The sequence below is a fragment of the Canis lupus genome, chromosome 23 (assembly GCF_003254725.2).
Source record: "Canis lupus dingo isolate Sandy chromosome 23, ASM325472v2, whole genome shotgun sequence".
In the NCBI taxonomy this organism is placed as follows: domain Eukaryota; kingdom Metazoa; phylum Chordata; class Mammalia; order Carnivora; family Canidae; genus Canis; species Canis lupus.
In genome coordinates this window covers 9960938-9980260 of record NC_064265.1, presented here as the reverse complement: position 1 = coordinate 9980260, position 19323 = coordinate 9960938, and the positions used below count along the sequence as shown (strand labels likewise).

The following is a 19323-nucleotide window of genomic DNA, read 5'->3' as shown; positions in this document are numbered from 1 at the left end:
CTTGCCAATGTGTCAAAAAGAACCTTTATTACTTATTTATAACAGCCTCTTATGTTTTTTATGCCTTCTTGCCAGATGCCTTCGGAGCAGGTGCTTTCTGGGCTGGAGCTTTCTGACCCTTCTGAGCCTTTGGAGGTGCTGCTTTCTGGCCTGCAGCTTTCGGGGCAGGAACCTTCTGGGCTGGAGCCTTCTTGCCCGCAGCAGCCACCTTTTTGGCTGGAACCTTTGCAGCAGGTGCTGCCGCCGCACCCTTAGCAGCAGGTGCTTTTTTAGGAGAAGCTTTCAGGAGAGCTGCTTTTTGTAGCTTCCTAACTTCAAGCTTGATTATTCTGTTCCTCTGAAAAAATTCAATATAAGTTATTTGTCATATATGCACATAAAAAACTATTTTGTCTAACCTATACGTACGGAATGCATATGTAAGAAAACAAACCTAAAACCCGTATGAATTCAACTTTGGTCGACACTAAGCTCAAGCAAGCAGAATTACTAGGCAAGTTTAGGGTTAGTTAGAATATAAAAATCCTGAAATAATTAAAAAACTTACCATTTTCTTTGCCTTCATGACTTTGTAACGATCAAAGTCTGTCATCTTGGCTTTCTGTCAAAAATAAAGCACATAATCACTCACATGACCTATCACCTTCCCCCAAAAGAAAAGGTCACAATTCAAATGATCCTAAACCATTACCCTTTCTCTGGCTTCAATCTTCTTGGCCCATCTTGTAGCTGCCCATTTTGTATTGATATCAGCCTTCTGCCAGGCTTGCCGGACATACTTCTGGCGAGCACTAGGAAAGAGCCAAGACCAGAATAAGGAACCAGCTTTGAAGCCACACAAGGACAGCTTTGAGCCCTCTGAAAGCATAGTTTATGCCCCCTTAATTTAAAAAGCATAAGCCAAAAGCACGCTTCACATTCATTGTACTTCCAGCTCTTGGTGACTCCATACACCACATACCACTTAGCACATTACGTCTTTTACTTACTTGAATGTTGTTCACTAAACCAGGATTTCTTATAATCCAAAGCCCATGATTTTATGTATTTTAAATTTTTCAGTTTTGTTTTTATTTACTTTTAAAGTAAGCTCTAGTTCCAATATGGAGCTTGAACTCATAACCCCAAAGTTAAGTCATGTGCTCTTCAGAGCCAGCCAGGCACCCCTCAAACAAGCCATTGTAATTAAAAAAAAAAAAAAAAAAAAAGCAAATCAGCTTATTTCCTGTTTTTAAAAATCACCTCTGATCTTGTATATAACATCACTCTATGGAGATTATAGAAAGCAATTTCCTTTTCATAAAGAATGAGGTAAAGCGGGTACCTGGGTGGCTTGATTAGTTGAGCATCTGCCTACCGCTCAGGTCGTGGTCCTGAGGTCCTGGGATGGACCAGGTCCTGGGATGGACCACATTGGGCTACCTGCACAGTGGGGAGCCTGCTTCTCCCTCTCCCTCTGCCCCTCCCCACTGCTTGTGCCCTCTCAAAATCTTAAAAAGGGACACATGGGTGGCTCAGCAGTCTGCCTGGAATCGAGTCCTGCATCAGGCTCCCTGTGGAGCAGTCCCACAGGGAGCCTGCTTTTCCTTCTGCCTCTCTGTGTCTCTCGTGAATAAATAAATAAAATCTTAGAAAATTAAAAAAAAAAAAAAAAAGAATGAGGTAAAGCTAATCCTTGGGCCTTCTGTACAATACTGCTTAAAGGAATGTGGCTAAACACCACAAAGTCTAACCATTTTGAAGTTTCTTTCAAATATTTCAAGTACCAAAGCCTGCATGCTTAAAAAGATGTACCAGTACACTTTACAGCATGTTCCATTGCAACTGCCATTGTAGTTGAAATAGCCAAAGTGTAACCACCAGTATTTTAATTTCCATAACCTACATCATGTCAAGAAAAAAATCACTACTGACTTCAATTCCCTAAGCAGCTAGTAAGAGAACCTCTTTAGTACCTGTCAAAATGAGATGACGTACTTTAAACACTTATTAACTGACACACACTAAAAGCTCAACTAATGATAGCTGCTATTCTAAGAAAAAGTATTTAGTATTTTTGTTTTGAAGCTAACGGTGACTAAGGTGACTAAAATATGTCTGGGAGACCAGAATTCCAGAGAGGTCTTTGTTGTGTAAATCCTGAAAGGGGGCAAGAGAAAGAGGGTGGTAAATCTGGAAAATTAAAGCCAGAGAAGGCAGAGTGGAATAATCACAGAACATTTAAAAAATTTTAAAAATGGCCACCCACTTCTATAACGAAAATCCTTCTTCTGTACTACATTCTCAAGAAACAAGACAGCAAAAACATTTTCTCAATTAAACTAAGCAAATTTTTATCAGTACAAAGCTGGGGGAGGGGTGTTGAGTGGTGGATAGTTACCTGTGAGGGAACTTGAGGATGAAGTCAGTCAGCTGCATGCACTTGAAAGGCATCGCCTGTCTCCTCACCTGAGTGCAGGGTCCATCAACCAAAGCCTAGAACACGTAAGATAAAAAAATTTCAGTGCAGAACGTAACAGCACCCCAAGCAGATCTATATATTTGTCCTTTTAGAACCACCAAATCTCTATTTAATCTAAATGTTTTGAAGAAAGATAAACCTATTATCCGTAGTAGTAAGTGTAACTTACTGGGCAATTTTTAAGTCTTTGATCCTTATGCTTCTAACAATCAACATCATGTTCATTCACGGTCTTTGGTTGACCTCTTAGTTTGCGGTTCTCAAACACCAACAAGAGCACACAAGGGCACAGGAAGCTGCGTGCCTGACTTTGTTCTAACTCCCTGAAACCTCACCAGTGTTTCCACCCATAACTGGCTAATCGGTCTGGCTAGCCTAAGTGGCAGAGAGAACACGGAAACTCAGCGATGCTGGCCAACTCCAGTCTGTGCTCGAAATCCCCACTTCGCACCAACTGTCTCCTTAAAGGTAAAATAAAACTACCACAACACTCCCGCCCTTAGAGGGCCGTTGGGAAGACGACCATTACCATTACGATACTGCCCTATCGGTCATGGATTGGCGTGGGAGACTGACACTTTTCCTTACACTTACCCTGTTCTGATCAATAACATCTACAATCGCGACCAGTTTCCCGGCATGAGGCCCAAAGGAGACGTAGGCCACCCGGCCAACCTCCACGAAACGCCTGAACACCTAAAATCGAGGGCGAGAGAGACAACCGGACTCATTAGTTGATAAGGCTCTGCAGCTCAAAGGCTGCGTAACTAAGCACAGCGAGAAAGAACGTTAGGGAACACGCCCAAATGCCACGGACGATCTGATGGACGCAGGAAATACGCAGAGACGGCAGCGGCAAAAGCAGGGTTCCCGCCGGCCTCCAGGGCTACGGGCTCTCCAACGCCCCAGACTGGCCGGGCCGCGCGGCGCACGCGAGGCCCCAGGCGCACCCGGCCTGCACGGCCCTCCACGCGCTCGGCGGCCGCGCGCCCCGGAAGCTCCTCAGCTCAGTGCTCCGCCCGCCCAGGGACCCTCTCCATTCGCCACCTAAGACCCGATGGGCGTCATTCCAGGCCCTCGTTTCCCCCTCCCAGGCTGAGGTGGAGCGGCATGGCCTCCAGCCCAGGAGCCCGGCACAGCGACACTCACCATGTTGGCGGCGTTCGGCGAGAAGGAAGAAGGCCCGCCCGCCCGTGCGCATGTGTGGACGGCCGCCCCGCCCCCGCGCCTGACGAGCCGCCGACGTCAGCGCCGATTGGCTGGGGTCGTACGTGCGTACGTGCACGCATGCTCGCTGGGAAAACTCGGCGGAGTCGGTCGGCAGCGGCATCGCAGGGGCTGGCAGGGAGCTTAGCTCCGGGGGTACCGCCTGGCTGGGGAGGGGCCTGCCGCCTCTTAGGACTTCAGGGTGAAGAGGAGCGCACGGCTGTGCCTTTCGATGTAACTCTGCCCGCATTGTTTTACTTCTTGTAACATTCTTCCACTTTTCCTTCCCTTTCTCCTAAGTATTTCAGATTTTTGCTTAAATGTTGTTACGGCTTAGTACTAGAATTTTTTTTCTCTCCCTAAGTAATCCCAGCAATTCTGTTACCATTTTATTTTAAAGTAATTTAGACTTAACAGAAAAGTTGCAAAACTAGCACAAAGAATTCCAATAAGCGCTTCTTTTAAATTACCCAAATAATCTTACATTATTGAGAGTCTTTTTTTTTTTTTTTTTTGAAGATTTTATTTATTCATGAGAGACAGAGACCCAGGCAGAGGGAGAAGCAGGCTCCATGCAGGGAGCTTGACGTGGGACTCCCGGGACTGCAGGATCAGGCCCTGGGCTGCCCGAGAGAGACAGTCTTGAGCGGGCTCCACACCCAGTGCAGAGCTGGAGTTAGGGCTTGATCTCATGACCTGAGCGGAAATCAAGAGTCTGATGCTTCACTGACTAAGCCACCAAGGCAACTCTCCCCAAATGTTAACATTTCTGTTTGCTTTATCTTTCTATCATTTTTTTCTGAGTCCTTTTAGAGAATGTTATATATGATGTTCCTTTATCTCTTAACAGCACTTAAATGTGCTATTTCCTAAAAAAAAAAGAAAAAGACATCATCTTACATATCAGTACAATGAACAAAATCAGGAAAACTATACCAATGTAATCTATCATTTATTTGGTAGTTTTATTCACGTGTTATCAGTTGTCCCACTTATGTCCTTTAGTGCAAATAAATAAAGTTTTGTTTCCTGGTTCGTGATGGAATGGAGGATTACAAATTGGAAGCTGTCATGTCTAGCCTTAAAATCTAGAATAGTTTTTACATCTTTCTCTTTCATAATACTGATATCTTAAAATACAGGCTAGTTGGTTTGTAGACTATCTCTTAATATGGACTTAAAGTTTCTCCGGTGATCAGATTCAGATTATGCACTTTTAGTAGAAATGCTGTGCCTTTGATGCAAAACATAAGACTACAAGCTTAGGCTATCTCTTTGCCATCATCATCACCAGGTTAAGGTGATCATTGTACTGGCAATTCCCAAAAGTCTTTCAGTCCTTTCGTCTAAGCTCTGTGTCAGTATTTCCCAGGACTGTTCCATCAGCCTCCTAAATGATCTACTTTCTCCATTGCTTCCCTTAATCTATTCTCTACTCATCAGAGGGATCTTGTAAAAACATAAGTCAGATAACATCACTTCATTGTTAAAACACTTCAATGGTTCTCTACAGTACTTACAATAAAATCTAAACTTCTTACTGTAGCCTACATAGGCCCTGCATCATATGCTCCTACATTCAAACACACCTGAGCCATCTCTCCTTTCCCATCTTCATTGTGCCTCGGCTACATTGGTCTTGAACAGGACAAGTCCTCTCCTGGTCTATGAGTTTTTCACAGGGTGACTCTTCTGCCAGGAATGCTCTTCCCTCTGTTCATACTCCTTGTATAGCAGTGCCAACCATGTCTTGTATATTTTTCTAGAGATCTCTTCTGAAAAACTTACCACCTAAAAAAATAATAATAATAAAAATATTAGTCCCCTTCCTCTTTTTCTAGCTCAATTTTTAAATTTCCTCAGAGCTGTTATCATAATTGCAATTGTTTGACTTATTTTTCTGTCCATAGAGATTATAGTTTTATACCAGTTGGAATAAGTTCCATGAGGGCAGGACCTTGGCCATTTTTTTGTTGTTTCTTTTCTTTTCTTTTTTAATTTTATTTGACAGAGAGCACACACAAGCAGGGGGCAGTGGCAGCAGAGGGAGAGGAAGAAGCAGGCTCCTTGCAGGACTTGATCCCAGGCCCTGGCCAAAGGCAGACACATAACCAACGGAGTCACCCAGGTGCCCCATTTTTTTTTTTCGTATAGTAGGCTCAATGAATGGGTAGTGAATGAATTGGTATTTAAGCCTTGGGATCTTGCTTTATAATTTACAAAGCAAAAGGCATGAATAAGAAAGCTCATAGCAGCACTTTTTTGGTAATAGCCCCAAACTGGAAACTACTCAAAGGCCATAAATACATGAATAGATAAAAGTTGTTAGCAATGGAGTCAACAGTAACTATAAGGAACAATACACATAACACTGAGTAAAATAAGCCACATACAAAGAGTATATGTTGTGTGATTTAATTTATATAAAATTCATAACGGGCGATCTATGGTAGTTAGGAATAATGATCATGTTTAACCTTGGTACAGGTAGCAGTGGCTGGGGTGGAAGAGGGGCTTCTGAGCTCTTGGTGACGTTTGTTCATCTAGGTGTTGGTTACACCAGTGTTCAGCCTCCGAATGTTCATTTTACCCCGTATTCTACAGGATAAAGTCCACACTCCCTAGCCTGGCATTCAAAGTTCCCCACAATCTCACCCCAGCACCTTCCTCGCATTTTCCTCCTGCCACTTCTGCGTCCTTCACCCCTAATCTCTTCGCAGCTCTTCGTGCAGTTGTGCCCCCTCTTCCTAGAATATGATCCCACTCGCCCTGAAGAACGACAGCACGTCCTTGAAGAAGCATCTAAAGATCCCACCCCAACCAACTCCCAAGCGGTTTTGAGACTTCTTCGAAGCTCCATTGGAATGGGTACGTAAATCCAACTAAGCCTCATGTGCCTCCGGAGGTCGCGGGCGTCCAGGAACGAGCAAGACAATCATTAACAGCTACACACTTCGGGGGCCAGACCACCGGACCCAGCGAGCGAGCGGCGCGGGGTGGCTGGACACGCCCCTTCCCGGCCGCCCAACGGCCTCATCCAATCACCGGGAGGAAGGGCAGCTCCGGACCGCGCCAGGATCCAAGATGGCGTCCGGGGCACGCTGCGTGGTGGGCTCGGCTCCTCCCCGCGGAGTCACGCCCCGGCCGGACGTCGCCCCGGCTCGTCCAATCCCCGGGAGGGAGGGCGGGCCGAGGCCGGCGCGGGTGGACCTTGGGGCGGCGCGCTGGCGCTCGCTCTCAGGCTGGGTTCCTTCGTTGAGCCTTCCCGTGGGCTCCTCGGAAGCTGTGTCCTGCTGAAGCCGCGCCGTCTTGCGCTTGCTTATGGCAAGAGATGGATGTGAGGGGCTGGGCGGGCGCCCGCGTGGGGTTTCTGCGAGGGAGCACCGAGCAGAGGGGTCGCGCTGGTCCCGGGTCCTCACCTGGGGACGCGGGGGACGGCAGCAGCAGCCCACTTCCCCCTGGGGTCCCGCAGGTGTCGGCGTGTCCAGGACTGTCCACCTGTAACCAGCTGGTCCCGGGTCCTGGCGGGGGGCACGGGGGACGGCAGCAGCAGCCCACTTCCCCCTGGGGTCCCGGCAGGTGTCGGCGTGTCCAGGACTGTCCACCTGTAACCAGGAGTACCTGCCTGCTTCAGCTGAGGCAGGCGTCTCGTTTGTTTCTGTCAGTCAGGAGGGTGGAAGTGTGGGTTCAGCAGGCAGAATGTTTGTGGGGGGCCCAAAACAGAAATCTAAGCCTATTCGAGAAGTGCACAGAAACCTACCCAGAACCCTGACTTCTTTCTTGTTCCTGTAACCTCTTTGGGATGTGAACACATCACAGTTATGACCAAACTGGCATGGTAGTCATATGTATGCCTACTTGGCATGATATATTTAGGAGTGAAAAGAAGTGTATGGTACATCTGTTTTCAGGATTTTCGTCTTAGGAAACCCAAAGCAGAGAAAGACAGAGTCACAGCTGTTTCAACCTAAAACCATCAGGAATAAACCTGTAGTCCTGCAAAATCAGGTGTGTTGATTCATTGTAATGAGGGAGACTGCACACCAGAGACACCATGAGGCTTTTAACCAAAAGAAGGAAAAGAGAGTTATAGAATTGTGGGCAGGTGTAAAATTTAAATGAAATTTAAATGAAATACTGTTTTGATAGGCTCAGTGCAAAGCAGGACTGTTTAAAGGGGTCAACATTAGTCCTAGACAGCAAAATGGACCCATGGTCCTGTTTCTTTGAGAACTTTGTGTAGAAACCACTTTTCTGAAGCTTCTTATCTGAGTGGTAAGTTGAAACGGTTTCATTTTTACTGATAAAATTCCAAGCACCAGCGTTTCAGAGAGTCTTTGATTTTAGAGAACAAAGTTTCTTAGTAAGAAAGCAATAGTCTTCAAAGCCTCGAAGAAAGTTATTATGACACTATAGATGTAGTATTCATTGGAAGAAATAGTGTTTCTTTTTAACTTTATAGCTGTGTTTATTTGTATCTCTTTTGTCTGCCTGAAGGAAGAGCTATGAAGATTTTACTCTCTTAGAGGTAATTTTTTTACACCACAGAAATGCTGATAATACATATAGAAGGAAAGAACTCTGAAGGTTTTATCAATGGGGAAGTTTTAGATCTATGTTGTAAAGCAGGAGATAAAGTCACAAATCACAGGTAATGACATATTCTGGTATGAGAAAGGTACCCACAATGTGGAAGACATTTGGCTATTAAATCATGGGGACCTGAGTAAGAGAAAAGGAAGGCTTTGTTTTGTTTTTATTTATTCATTCATGAGAGATAGAGAGAGAGAGAGAGGCAGAGACATAGAGGGAGAAGCAGGCTCCTTGCAAGGAGCCCGCTGCGGAACTTGATCCCCAGAGCCAGGATTAAACCCTGAGCCAAAGGCAGAAGCTCAACCACTGAGCCACTCAGGCATCCCAGAAAATGAGGGTTTTTAACCATCTCATTGGTTGCTCACTTCCAGCTTCCAGAGATGATGGACTCTAGAATGGGTCAGGACTCTTGGGATATAGCACCCAGCTCCTTCAGCAGTATGAATTTGTCCAATACTCCAAATTCCTGGATGGGGTATTTTGTGGTCTGTTTTTTGTGTCTAGCAACCAAAGAGTCAGTGTTGGGTTCTGTGCTTTTCAAAGATTGGTCCTGGGGCAACTGGGTGGCTCAGCATGGTAAGCGTCTACCTTCAGTCAGGTCATGATCCCAGGGTCTTGGGATGGAGTCAGGCATCAGGCTCCCTGCTCATTAAGGAATGTGCTTCTCCCTCTGCTGCTCCCCCTGCTGCTCTCTCTTTCTCTGTCTCCCTCTCTCTCTCAAATAAATAAAATCTTTAAAAAAAAAAAAAAATATTGGTCCAGTGTCAAGAAAATGCTTGGGAAATATAGCAGCTCTATGGGACGTGGTAAGGCCACAGCAAAGGTGAGGCTTCTGTTGCTTTTTGAGTGTAAGAAGCTGTTGATAGAAAGAAGTTGTCATGCCCTAAAATAGACCATTAAACTCCTTATACTCTGTGGAAGACAGAATATTCTATTGCATGGAAAGCTCACTGACACCAAGATTATATATATTTTCTCACATTATAATATGGAACAGGAGCCCACTGTTAGAAGAAAATGTTAGCTATGTACTCTGGAAACAGTTGAACAATTGCAAAATTCACTGGTCAAGCTAATAGGCCCCTAAATTCAGAACAAGCTCCAGGAACATGTAAAAGCAGATACATTCTTCAGTGTAATTTTAGATAGGAGCACTGGTATCTCTTCCAATGGAAATCTCCCCCTCTTTGTGTGCTGTTTTCACCAGAGGGCAGAAGGTAAGGTGGAACTTTGTTAAGATCTGTTTGATTTGTAAAGGCTGCTGACATGACTGAGAGTCTCTTGCAGAGAATATAGCAGTCTAAGGTTTACCAGAGGAGCACCTGTGGGGTTTCATTTATCCGTCAATGGTCAGTTGGCAAGGATTTCTGACAGCTTCCACAAGGTCTTTTTCTTGACCTCTAAAACATGGGAGATGGCTTCAGCTGTTATTTGGTCCTATGCAGTGGAGCCAGTTACCAGGCTTCTAGACACCGTGGACAAGTCATGGACTGCTAATGCTCTGCTTCTCAGAGCACTTCACCACTTGGCTGGGTTTGCTGCAGGCATTCCTGAATGAGTAAGAGAAACCCTGGGAGGAGGAAGAGGAGTGGGAGAGAAGCATCAGAGAAAATGCCACATGGAGCAGACTCTCAGAGTCTGAGCCTTTTCACAGCTAAGTGTACAATCACCATTAACATTTTTCAGGAAATAGGCTCCTACAGCGGTGCTGAGAGGCCTCTTTTTTTTTTTTTTTTGCATTTTTTATTCTATCAACAAGTTTGACTTTACAGTGATGATGCTGTGTGTTGAATACATTTTTTTCATATCCCGAGTCCTTGCCTCAGGACATGCAGCAGGCTGATACCCCGTTCACTTGTCAAATGATGCCAACCTTGTCATCCAGAGGTTTCTGAAGATGAGGGGAAGTGGGACCCAGGCTTTGTGCCCTGGTACAGTGAAGTAAAGTATGAGAATAGAAGGATCTCCTTCCACTTTCCCCATGATGAATGGCCAACAAGTTCCCATAATGTCTTCATAGCCATAGGCTTCCGAGAAAGCCACAGAAAGGCCTTGTTCATTCTCCTTCTGAACCATGTCATTTCTGATGTGCAGGAGCAGCTGTTAAAATGCTTACTGTGATACATTGTTCAGTACCTCATCCCACACCATCTGCATCTGCTGGAGAATGATGAGTCTAAGGTGGTACTCTATGAGGCTTTCCAGGGAGATAGTTCCTACCTGAGTGAGTATAGAGCAGAGCTGCAGAGGATGGCTGTTCCTAGGCAAGGGCAATCATATAATATCCTTGCTGCCTTACACTTGAATCTCATTTCCTACCCCAGTATCAGTACAGCTGTCTCCATTCCAGCCACTATGTTGGCCACTATGCCTATTCATGTCCAATCTGCAGCAGGAGAGAATCTGAATCTGATGAGGCACTCTGGAAAGGAGCAAAGACTTGCCTGGGCTGGCCCTGACATGAATTCCTCAGGACATCTGATGGCCATCAGGTCTTGGATGACTTTGACCCATACACACACAGAGTGGCTAGAAGGCTGAGTTGCTCACCTTATAACTGGTACTTGGAACTTGCCCCAAGGCAAAGGTATCTGCTGAGCAGACTTTTGGGTTTTGCTGTTTGACTTATGTGATTATTTTAAAAAGGCTTTCAAGTGTCAACGAAGCTTGTACTAGAGAAGGTAAATCTTGTGAACCTTTAATGCAGTCAGGTTGAGGGACAATTGCATAAGAGGCAAGTAAGGTTGCTTGATATATTTAAAATTCAATCAGTGATTCAGTAAAGAAAATAGAACTATGTGTGGAGCTCTTAATGCAAGTGGCCTTGTACGTTTTCTTTACCTGCTGTTATTAGATTAAAACTTTGTGGAGAAACCCTGGGTAGAAACCCAAGCACACTTTTTTTTTTTTTAAAAGCAACAATATCTAGTATAGAGTCATTAGTAGGGTCAAGGAATCCTTTTATGAGACCTGAGAGGCAAGGGAGAGAGAGTAAAAAGGGGATCTTCAGACAGAAGGGAAAAGATAGAAAAAAAAAAAAAAAGACGTACATGGTGAGTGCATCTGGGTGTCTAGCAGAGAGAAGCAATGTGGTTTGCTGGAAAAACACAGGCTGTGGAGTCAGCCCTGGGTTCACATCTCCCCTCTGGCCCTCTCTGGTTGTGTGATATTGGTTGAGTTACTCAACCTTTTAGTGGTCCTTCCTCCCTAAAATTGAGGTTTGAAAGCTCTCTGTATTTCCCTAAATATTGTTGGAAGGATGAACTGGGATAGAAGATATGAAAAATACATTGTAAATTATAAATTAGTTTATGTAATTAACTACCCTGGTGCTAAGAGATTTGTAGTGAGATTATCATTCATTGATTCATTTATTTAGCAAACTCACATGCACACATAATGATTATAGCTCTCATCTCTTGCTAACAAGTGCCAAGCCCTATGCTCAGTAAGGCCCTGTAGTCCATAAGACAGCCTCCACCCTCAAAAAACTCTAGCTGTGTGAGGGGACTGCCTTCTGCCAGCGCAGGACTGCAGCCTGGGATGAATTTGCCTGATAAGACTGGGCTCCATAGCCTGGGGCAGCCTCTCCCTCAGGAGAGTTGGGTTTGGTTTACTCTCACCTCTGTGCTCATTGGAACCTGAGAACAAGGAAGGGCTTTTCCTCTGGGAGGGCTGGCAGAGCTCTGGAAAAGTGGGAAGGAGCACTCTGAGATGGCTTTGTTGGAACCCACTGATATTCTTATTCACCTGTAGAATGAGTTTACCTCAGAAAGGTTGGGCTGTCTGCCTGGAGAAAGGTGGCAGAGATGTAGGAGGTTTGCAGGGAGAGCTGGAGGGTTGGTTGGGATCCTAGGGTGAGGTTGCTGCTCCTGCACCAGTGAACAGAGTCACTTCTGAAAAACTAAAGGGACAGAGACACGTAGAATGGCCGTTAGCTCTAGAAAAAGTACTTATGATGTCTCAGGTGGCTGGATACTTCAATACTTTGGATTTCTTTGACCTACTGTATCTCCTCATTGAGGGTTCCAGGAGGTGGGGAAGAAACTGTGATAGGAGATTGTATGCTATTGTCAACAGACACTTTGATGATTTTCCCAATACTTTCTGTGACTCTGAGCAAGTTACTTGCTTTCTCTAAACTTAAGCTTCCTTCATGATAAAATAAGGATGATGAATGTCAACTTCAAGGGCTTTTAGGACTAAATGGTACTATCTATATCAGGGATCTGCACACTTTTCTTGCAAAAGGCCTAATAGTGAATATTTTAGACATTGCTGGCCATACAGTCTTAGCCACAACTATTAAGCTCTGCTTTTTTAGTGCAAAAGCAACCATAGATAATATGAAAGTGTTATGGAGCCCACTTTACCCCAGAGTATTTTTATCCCTGACCGTGGTTCTGAAATCCAGAGAAAGGCAATGAGACTTTCCCTCTGCTGAGAGGTCAAGTTCTAAGATGTTTCAGAAGTGAGTTTTAGGGACGCCTGGGTGGCTCAGTGGTTGAGGGTCTGCCTTTGGCTCAGGGCGTGATCCTGGAGTTCTGGGATCGAGTCCCACATCGGGCTCCTTGCATGGAGCCTGCTTCTGTCTCTGTCTCTCATGAATAAATAAATAAAATATTTAGAAAAAGATTTTAAAAAGTGAGTTTTAGGTAGACAAGAGCAAAGAAACAAAATCAGAGGCCCCTTGAAACACCACTACTTTTTAGTAAGGAAAAGGGCAGGTGATAAAAGTAGAGGGGTGGTAAAAAACAACAACAACAACAACGACAGACAGACTCTGGGTAAAGATGGCTGATAGAACACAAATATCTAGTTGCATTCCGTCTTAATACTGCACTACAAAACTGTGATGAGACTCCTTAGATACCGGGGAACCCTTGTTTATCTTCTCATATTTAAGCTAGGGGGTGAAGTAAAAATGAGGTTCTCAGTTGTTGATTCAAGCTTCACTATAGGATAATTTTACTGGGAAAGTCCAAATGCCAACAACATTTCTTTAGAGGATGGGCAGAGGGAAAGAGAAAATCTTAAGTAGACTTCATGCCCAGCATGAACCCAACATGAGACTCCATCTCAGAGCCTTGAGATCATTACTTGAGGTGAAATCAAGATTAGATGCCTAACCCTCTGAGCCACCAGGCACCCCACCAACACCGCATTTTGTCCTTTGTGCAGTTGCTTGGCTTCCCCATAACAAAAGGCTCCTCCGACCTGCCTGGAGGGCAGAGATAGCCTAGAGCCTGGGTTAGAGGGCTCTAAACACTGGATTCTAAACACTGAATATACCCCAGTTCCCTTAACCCTGCTGTTTGGGGTATGATGCCTCCACCCTCAACTGTGAGTCTTCCAATCCCTCTGCCTGCATTTGGGAGAGGTAGTCTCTCACCAACAAACAGAGGGAGAAGGGATCCCAGGAGCTCCTATTTCTCAAATAGCTTTAAACTAATCATGTTTGTTTTGTGCCCCCAACCCAAGTTCCAGCTGTACCTAATTCACTAATTCCTGAGCTTTTATTTTTTTAAAGATTTTATTAATTTATTCATGAGAGAGAGAGAGGCAGAGACACAGGAAGAGGGAGAAGCAGGCTCCATGCAGGGAGCCTAATGTGGGACTCAATCCTGGGACAACAGGATCACGCCCTGGGCCAAAGGCAGGTGCTAAACCGCTGAGCCACCGAGGGATCTCCAATTCCTGAGCTTTTAAATGATGCTACTGTTTAATTAGCAGTAGCATCCTGGTTGATTATTAATTTCCTAATTGATTTGGGATTAAGATTTCTTGGGTCTGCTAAATCAATTACCTCTGGTTGATCAGCATTTCAGGTGCAAAATGTTATTGTTGCCTTCTGTTCTCCCCCATGCTTGTGGATTTATGCTGATATGGACAGCCTTCTTCAAAAGCAGTCTGGATTCTAACCTTCTCCCTACTCAACCCTTTCCCTTTACTGCTTTCATATCTCAGTTAATGGCAACCCTATACTTCCAGTTGTTCAGGCAGAAGTTCAGAATAATTCTTGAATCCTCCTCTCTCTTACTCTATATGCACCAGGATATCTTATGGGCTCTATTTTCAAAAATATGCAGTAGCTGACCATTGCTTACAGTGTCCACTGCTACCTCTCAGTCCAAGCTACCAGCATCTCTCATCTGGATGGTTCTAATAACCTACCAATTGGTTTTCCTGTTTCTGCCCTTGTACACTTCACTTTATTTTTCTTAATGCAGCTAGAGAATAGGCCCTTTAAAACAGAAGCCAGATATCCTTCATTTTTTCAAACCCTCCAGTGGCTCCCTCTCGCCCTGTCTACCTCCTGTTAGCTCTCTGACTTCATTTCCTACATCTTTTAGTTCCTTCTGTTCCAGCCTCTCTGTATCTTGAACATGTTCCTACCCTAGAGCCTTTGCACATACTATGTCCTTTGCTAAGAATGCTCTTCCACCAGATACTCAAACAGCTGATTCCTTCACTTTCTTCAAGTTTTGGTTCAAATGTCATCTCATCAGAAAATACTTTTCTGGCTTATTTACATGAAGTTCCAGCCTGCCCCTCCTGACAGCCTGCTCTGTGGATTTCAGACTTGCCTTCAGCCCCCATGATCACATAAGCCAATGTCTTGCAAAAACAATATCTTAACATATATCTCCTACTGATTCTCCTTCTCCAGCTAAGCTCTGACTGATACACACAATATGTCATTTCATCTGGAAATAGTTGAGCAATATCTAAATGGTAAGGATTCTTGAAAAACAAACAAAAAACAATCCACAATTTCATCATCTCAGCTAGACAAAAATCAAAATCAGTTTCTTGATATCATCAAATGTTCAGACCTCCAATTGTCACATAACTTCATAATACTAAAAATATTTTTGAACTACTGAATTTTTTTTTTTTTTCAGCATATTTAGTTAGGGAAGGAAAAAGTCTGGAAATGATTTTCTTCTTGGCTCCAGCAGAGGGCCTCAAGTCTCATGTGTTTCATTTTCCAGAAGAAAGTAGTTTGGTTTCTCCTATAATCTCAGTCGTTTGGCCCAGTGCTTACTTAGCACATGGTAGATTTTTGGTAAATATATGATGAGTGAATGAATGAATAAGTACGTGGGTGAAAGAAATACTTTTTAAACTTGTATTCATTGGCTATACTCTGTGCCAGGCACTGGCAATGTGCTAAATTTTCTTTCTTTTTTTAAAATATTTTATTTATTCATGAGAGACAAAAAGAGAGAGAAGCAGAGACACAGGCAGAGGGAGAAGCAGACTCTATGCAGGGAGCCAGATGTGGGACTCGATCCCAGGACTCCAGGATCACGCCTTGAGCCGAAGGCAGACACTCAACTGCTGAACCACCCAGGAATCCCAATTTTCTCTTTTCTTATAACCATCCCATGAGGTAGGTATTATCCTTATTTTATATATGAGGAAATCAGAGCTCAAAGAAATTCAAAGGCTTTATGAAGATCATAGAGATAGAAAATCTTTGAGTTAATGTAGATCTATAATTTTATTTTTTTTTAAAGATGTATTTATTTATTCAGAGAGAGAGAGAGAGAGAGGCAGAGACACAGGCAGAGGAACAAGCAGGCTCCATGGAGGAAGCCCGACGCGGGACCCGATCCCGGGCCTCCAGGATCACAACCCGGGACGCAGGCAGCGTCAAACTGCTGCGCCACCAGGGCTGCCCTAATTTTATTTTTTAAATGTCATATAAGACATCTAGAAAGTGTATACATGGTTGAAAAAGGGAACACCTGTAACTACTGGCCTGTTACAGAACAGCACTGTCACCCCAGAACTTGTTATGGACCAAATGTTTGTATCCCCCAATATTTATATATTGAAACCCCAACCTTCACTGTGATGGTATTTGGTACTTCAGCAGGTATTTAGGGTGGGATGAGGCCATGAGGGTCAGGCTCTTGTGATGGGATTGGTACTCTTAAAAGAAGAGATACCAGAGAGCTCACTGTCTTTCTCCCTACACAAGCACAGAAGAAAGGCCAAGGGGAGCCTCAGTAAGAAGGCAGGCTGTTTATAAGCCTGAAAGAAGTCTCTCACCAGGTACTGAATTGGCTGACACCTTGGTCTCAGGCTTCCTGGCTTCTAGAGCTGTGAGACAATAAATGTGTGTTGTTTAAGTCACCTGTTCTATGGTACTTTGTCATGGCAGCCCTAACATACTGAGACATTCATGTATCCCTTTCTAAACACTACCTCCATCTTCCCTCAAATTTAAGAGTAATAATTTCCTTGCTTTCCTTGAGAGTTGATTTTCTGTGTTTAGTTTTGCTGGTTTTTGAACTTCATATAAATGGAATTATTCGTATGTGTTTTTGTGACTTGATTTTACCCTCAATGTCACCTTGGCAAGATCCAACCATTTTGAGCATAGATTTACATTTCTTTTGTTTTCATACTATACGGTGTTTTTTAGTACTATGGATATATCACTATATACCCTTCCATTTTATGGGATAGGCATCTTGGCTGCTGGTAAAAGCATTCTTAGGCATGTAGCCTGGTGTACATTAAAACATGTATGTCTAAGGTATATACCTTAGACTAGAATTTCTGGGTCATTTGGTACATATAGCTTCTAAGAATTTCTGGGTCATTTGGTACATATAGCTTCTAAGAATTTCTGGGTCATTTGGTACATATAGCTTCTAAGAATTTCTGGGTCATTTGGTACATATAGCTTCAACTTTATTAGATAATACCAGTTTCCCAGAATGGTTACATTAATTACATCCAGTGCATGAGAGTTCTAGTTGTTCCACACTTACCAACATTTAGTGTTGTCAGAGTTTTTAATTTTATCAAACAATGGGTGTATTATGATGATTCATCATAGTTTTAATATGCATTTCCCTAATCTATAAATGAAGTTGAGCACCTTTTCATATTTATTGAACAGTTAGATTTCTCCTTTTGTAAAATGGCTTTTCACTTGCCTTTTTCTCACTGATTTGTCGGAATTCTCCATGTAATTTGGAAACTAGTCCTTTATCAGTCATATACATTGCAAATACCTCCTTCCACTCTGTAGCTTATCTTTTCACTCTTATAATGGTGTTTTTTGAGGAATAGAAGTTCTTAATTTTAATGTAATCGAATATCACATATTCTTTTACGGTAAGTGCATTTTATGCAATGCTTAGGAAACCCTTCCCTTACTGAAGATCTTAAAATTTTTCTCCTCTTTTCTGTTCTAAAACCTTTGTAGGTTTGTCTTTCATGCTTAGGTCTCTAACTGTCCTGCAAGTAATTTTTGAAAATAGTGTGAGGAAGGAGTCGAATTTCCTTTTTTTCCTCCATATGGAAATCCATTTGTCCCACATCTTTTTCATTGCTCTGGTGTAATACTTCTGTCATAAGTCAAGTGTCTATATGTGAATGAGTATGTTGGACTACAACATTCTAAAGCCAAACTCCTATCTGCCATGTGACACTGCCTTTTCCTGTGACAGGAAATGTGACAGACATAATGGGCTTTAGATTCAATCAGACCAGAATCTCAACTCACAGTCTCCACCTCCAAAGTTTACTAGCTGGGTAATGTTGGTATGTTATTTTACCTCTAAGCCTATGCCTTTCCTGCATGTTACTGTAAGGAGTAGACACAATTTGTGATACTAATCACTTTTATCTTCACTTATATTTCAAATGTAAGCACTTGTTTTGGTTGGGGTCTTGGGGCCTAGGTTCTATAGTATTAATTTTCTATTGGCCGTGTAACAAATTGCCATAAACGTAGTGGCCTCAAACAATACCCATGTATTACCTCCAAATTCTGTAGGTCAGAAGTCTGGGTGAGCTCAACTGGGTTCTCTGCTTAGGGTCTCTAAAGGCTGAAATTGACGGGTCAAATCTGGTGGAGCTCTTAACTGGAAGTTCTGGGGAACTATGCTTTCAAGTTTATGCAAATTGCTAAAAGAACATAGTTGCTTGCAGTTGTAAGACTGAGGCCCCTGCTTTCTTGTGGGCTGTCAGCCAAGGGCTGCTCTTCATTCCTAGAGGCTGCTCTTGGGTTCTCTCATGCCTGGCCTCCTCCATCTTTAAGTTAGCAATAGCATATCAACTCCATCTCAGGCTTTGAATATCTCTGTCTTCTGGAGCAAGTGCTCTACCTTTAAAGAGTTCACGTGAGAAAAAAGCCTACCTGGATAATCTCTCCTATTTAAGGTCCACTGACTGGTGACTACATCTGCAAATCCCTTTTGCGGTGTACAACATAATCTCCCGAGTAACACTAGGAGGTAAGGTGGCGGGACCATGTTAGACTTCTGTTTATCATAATCTTACTAGATATGTTACCAGGACTGCAGATTTCATGATAGTTCATCTGGTAAGAATTCTTTGATATATGTTAGAAAACACAAAATATTTCATTAGCTTATTCCAAGTTCCCGAATCAGCTAGAAACATTGACTATGATTTGCCTTCTTGGACTCATGGCCCTCTTCCCTGCTTAGATATAAATGTCTTTTCATGCAAACTCTTGGTTATTTGGATACTATTTTTATCTAATATATCTATACTTTATTGCCCACTCTTCATCCTTTATGGAAATAACACCAACCAACAAATACATTAAGTAAGTATATTACATTTATAGCACTTATCCAAATCTGAGATCACACCTGGCAAGGTGTTAGGCCCATAGTATGTATTTTTCAGAATTTTGTTGAATGAATGAGTGATTAATAACAGGATTTGCCCTTCAGTAGCCTACTGTCTATTTTAGAAATAAGCCATATGCACACACAAGATAAATAATAATTTACCTAACTAGTTTGTATGTATATATATATATATTCTTAACTAGCTTTTTATTTTTATTTTTTTAAGATTTATTTATTTATTCATGGGAGACACACACAGGAGAGGCAGACATAGGCAGAGGAAGAAGCAGGCAGGGAGCCTGATGTGGGACTCAATCCCAGGATCACCAGATCACCACCTAAGCCTAAGGAAGACGCTCAACCACTGAGTCACCCAAGTGTCCCCTGAACTAGCTTCTTAAAAAATATTTTATTTATTTATTTGAGAGAGAGAGA

The 19323-nt window shown here is 43.2% G+C and overlaps 1 protein-coding gene across 1 annotated transcript; it reads right to left on the bottom strand.

The window, feature by feature from the left end:
* Window positions 1-8: 8 nt before the first annotated feature.
* On the bottom strand, window positions 9-3685 carry RPL14 (ribosomal protein L14). The gene is made up of 6 exons (XM_025461201.3): window positions 3611-3685; window positions 3056-3157; window positions 2381-2475; window positions 692-791; window positions 548-601; window positions 9-337 (listed from the first exon to the last, which is right to left on the bottom strand). The coding sequence occupies exons 1-6, from the start codon at window positions 3611-3613 to the stop codon at window positions 59-61; spliced, it is 633 nt and encodes a 210-aa protein (XP_025316986.1). The 5' UTR covers window positions 3614-3685; the 3' UTR covers window positions 9-58.
* Window positions 3686-19323: the final 15638 nt, after the last annotated feature.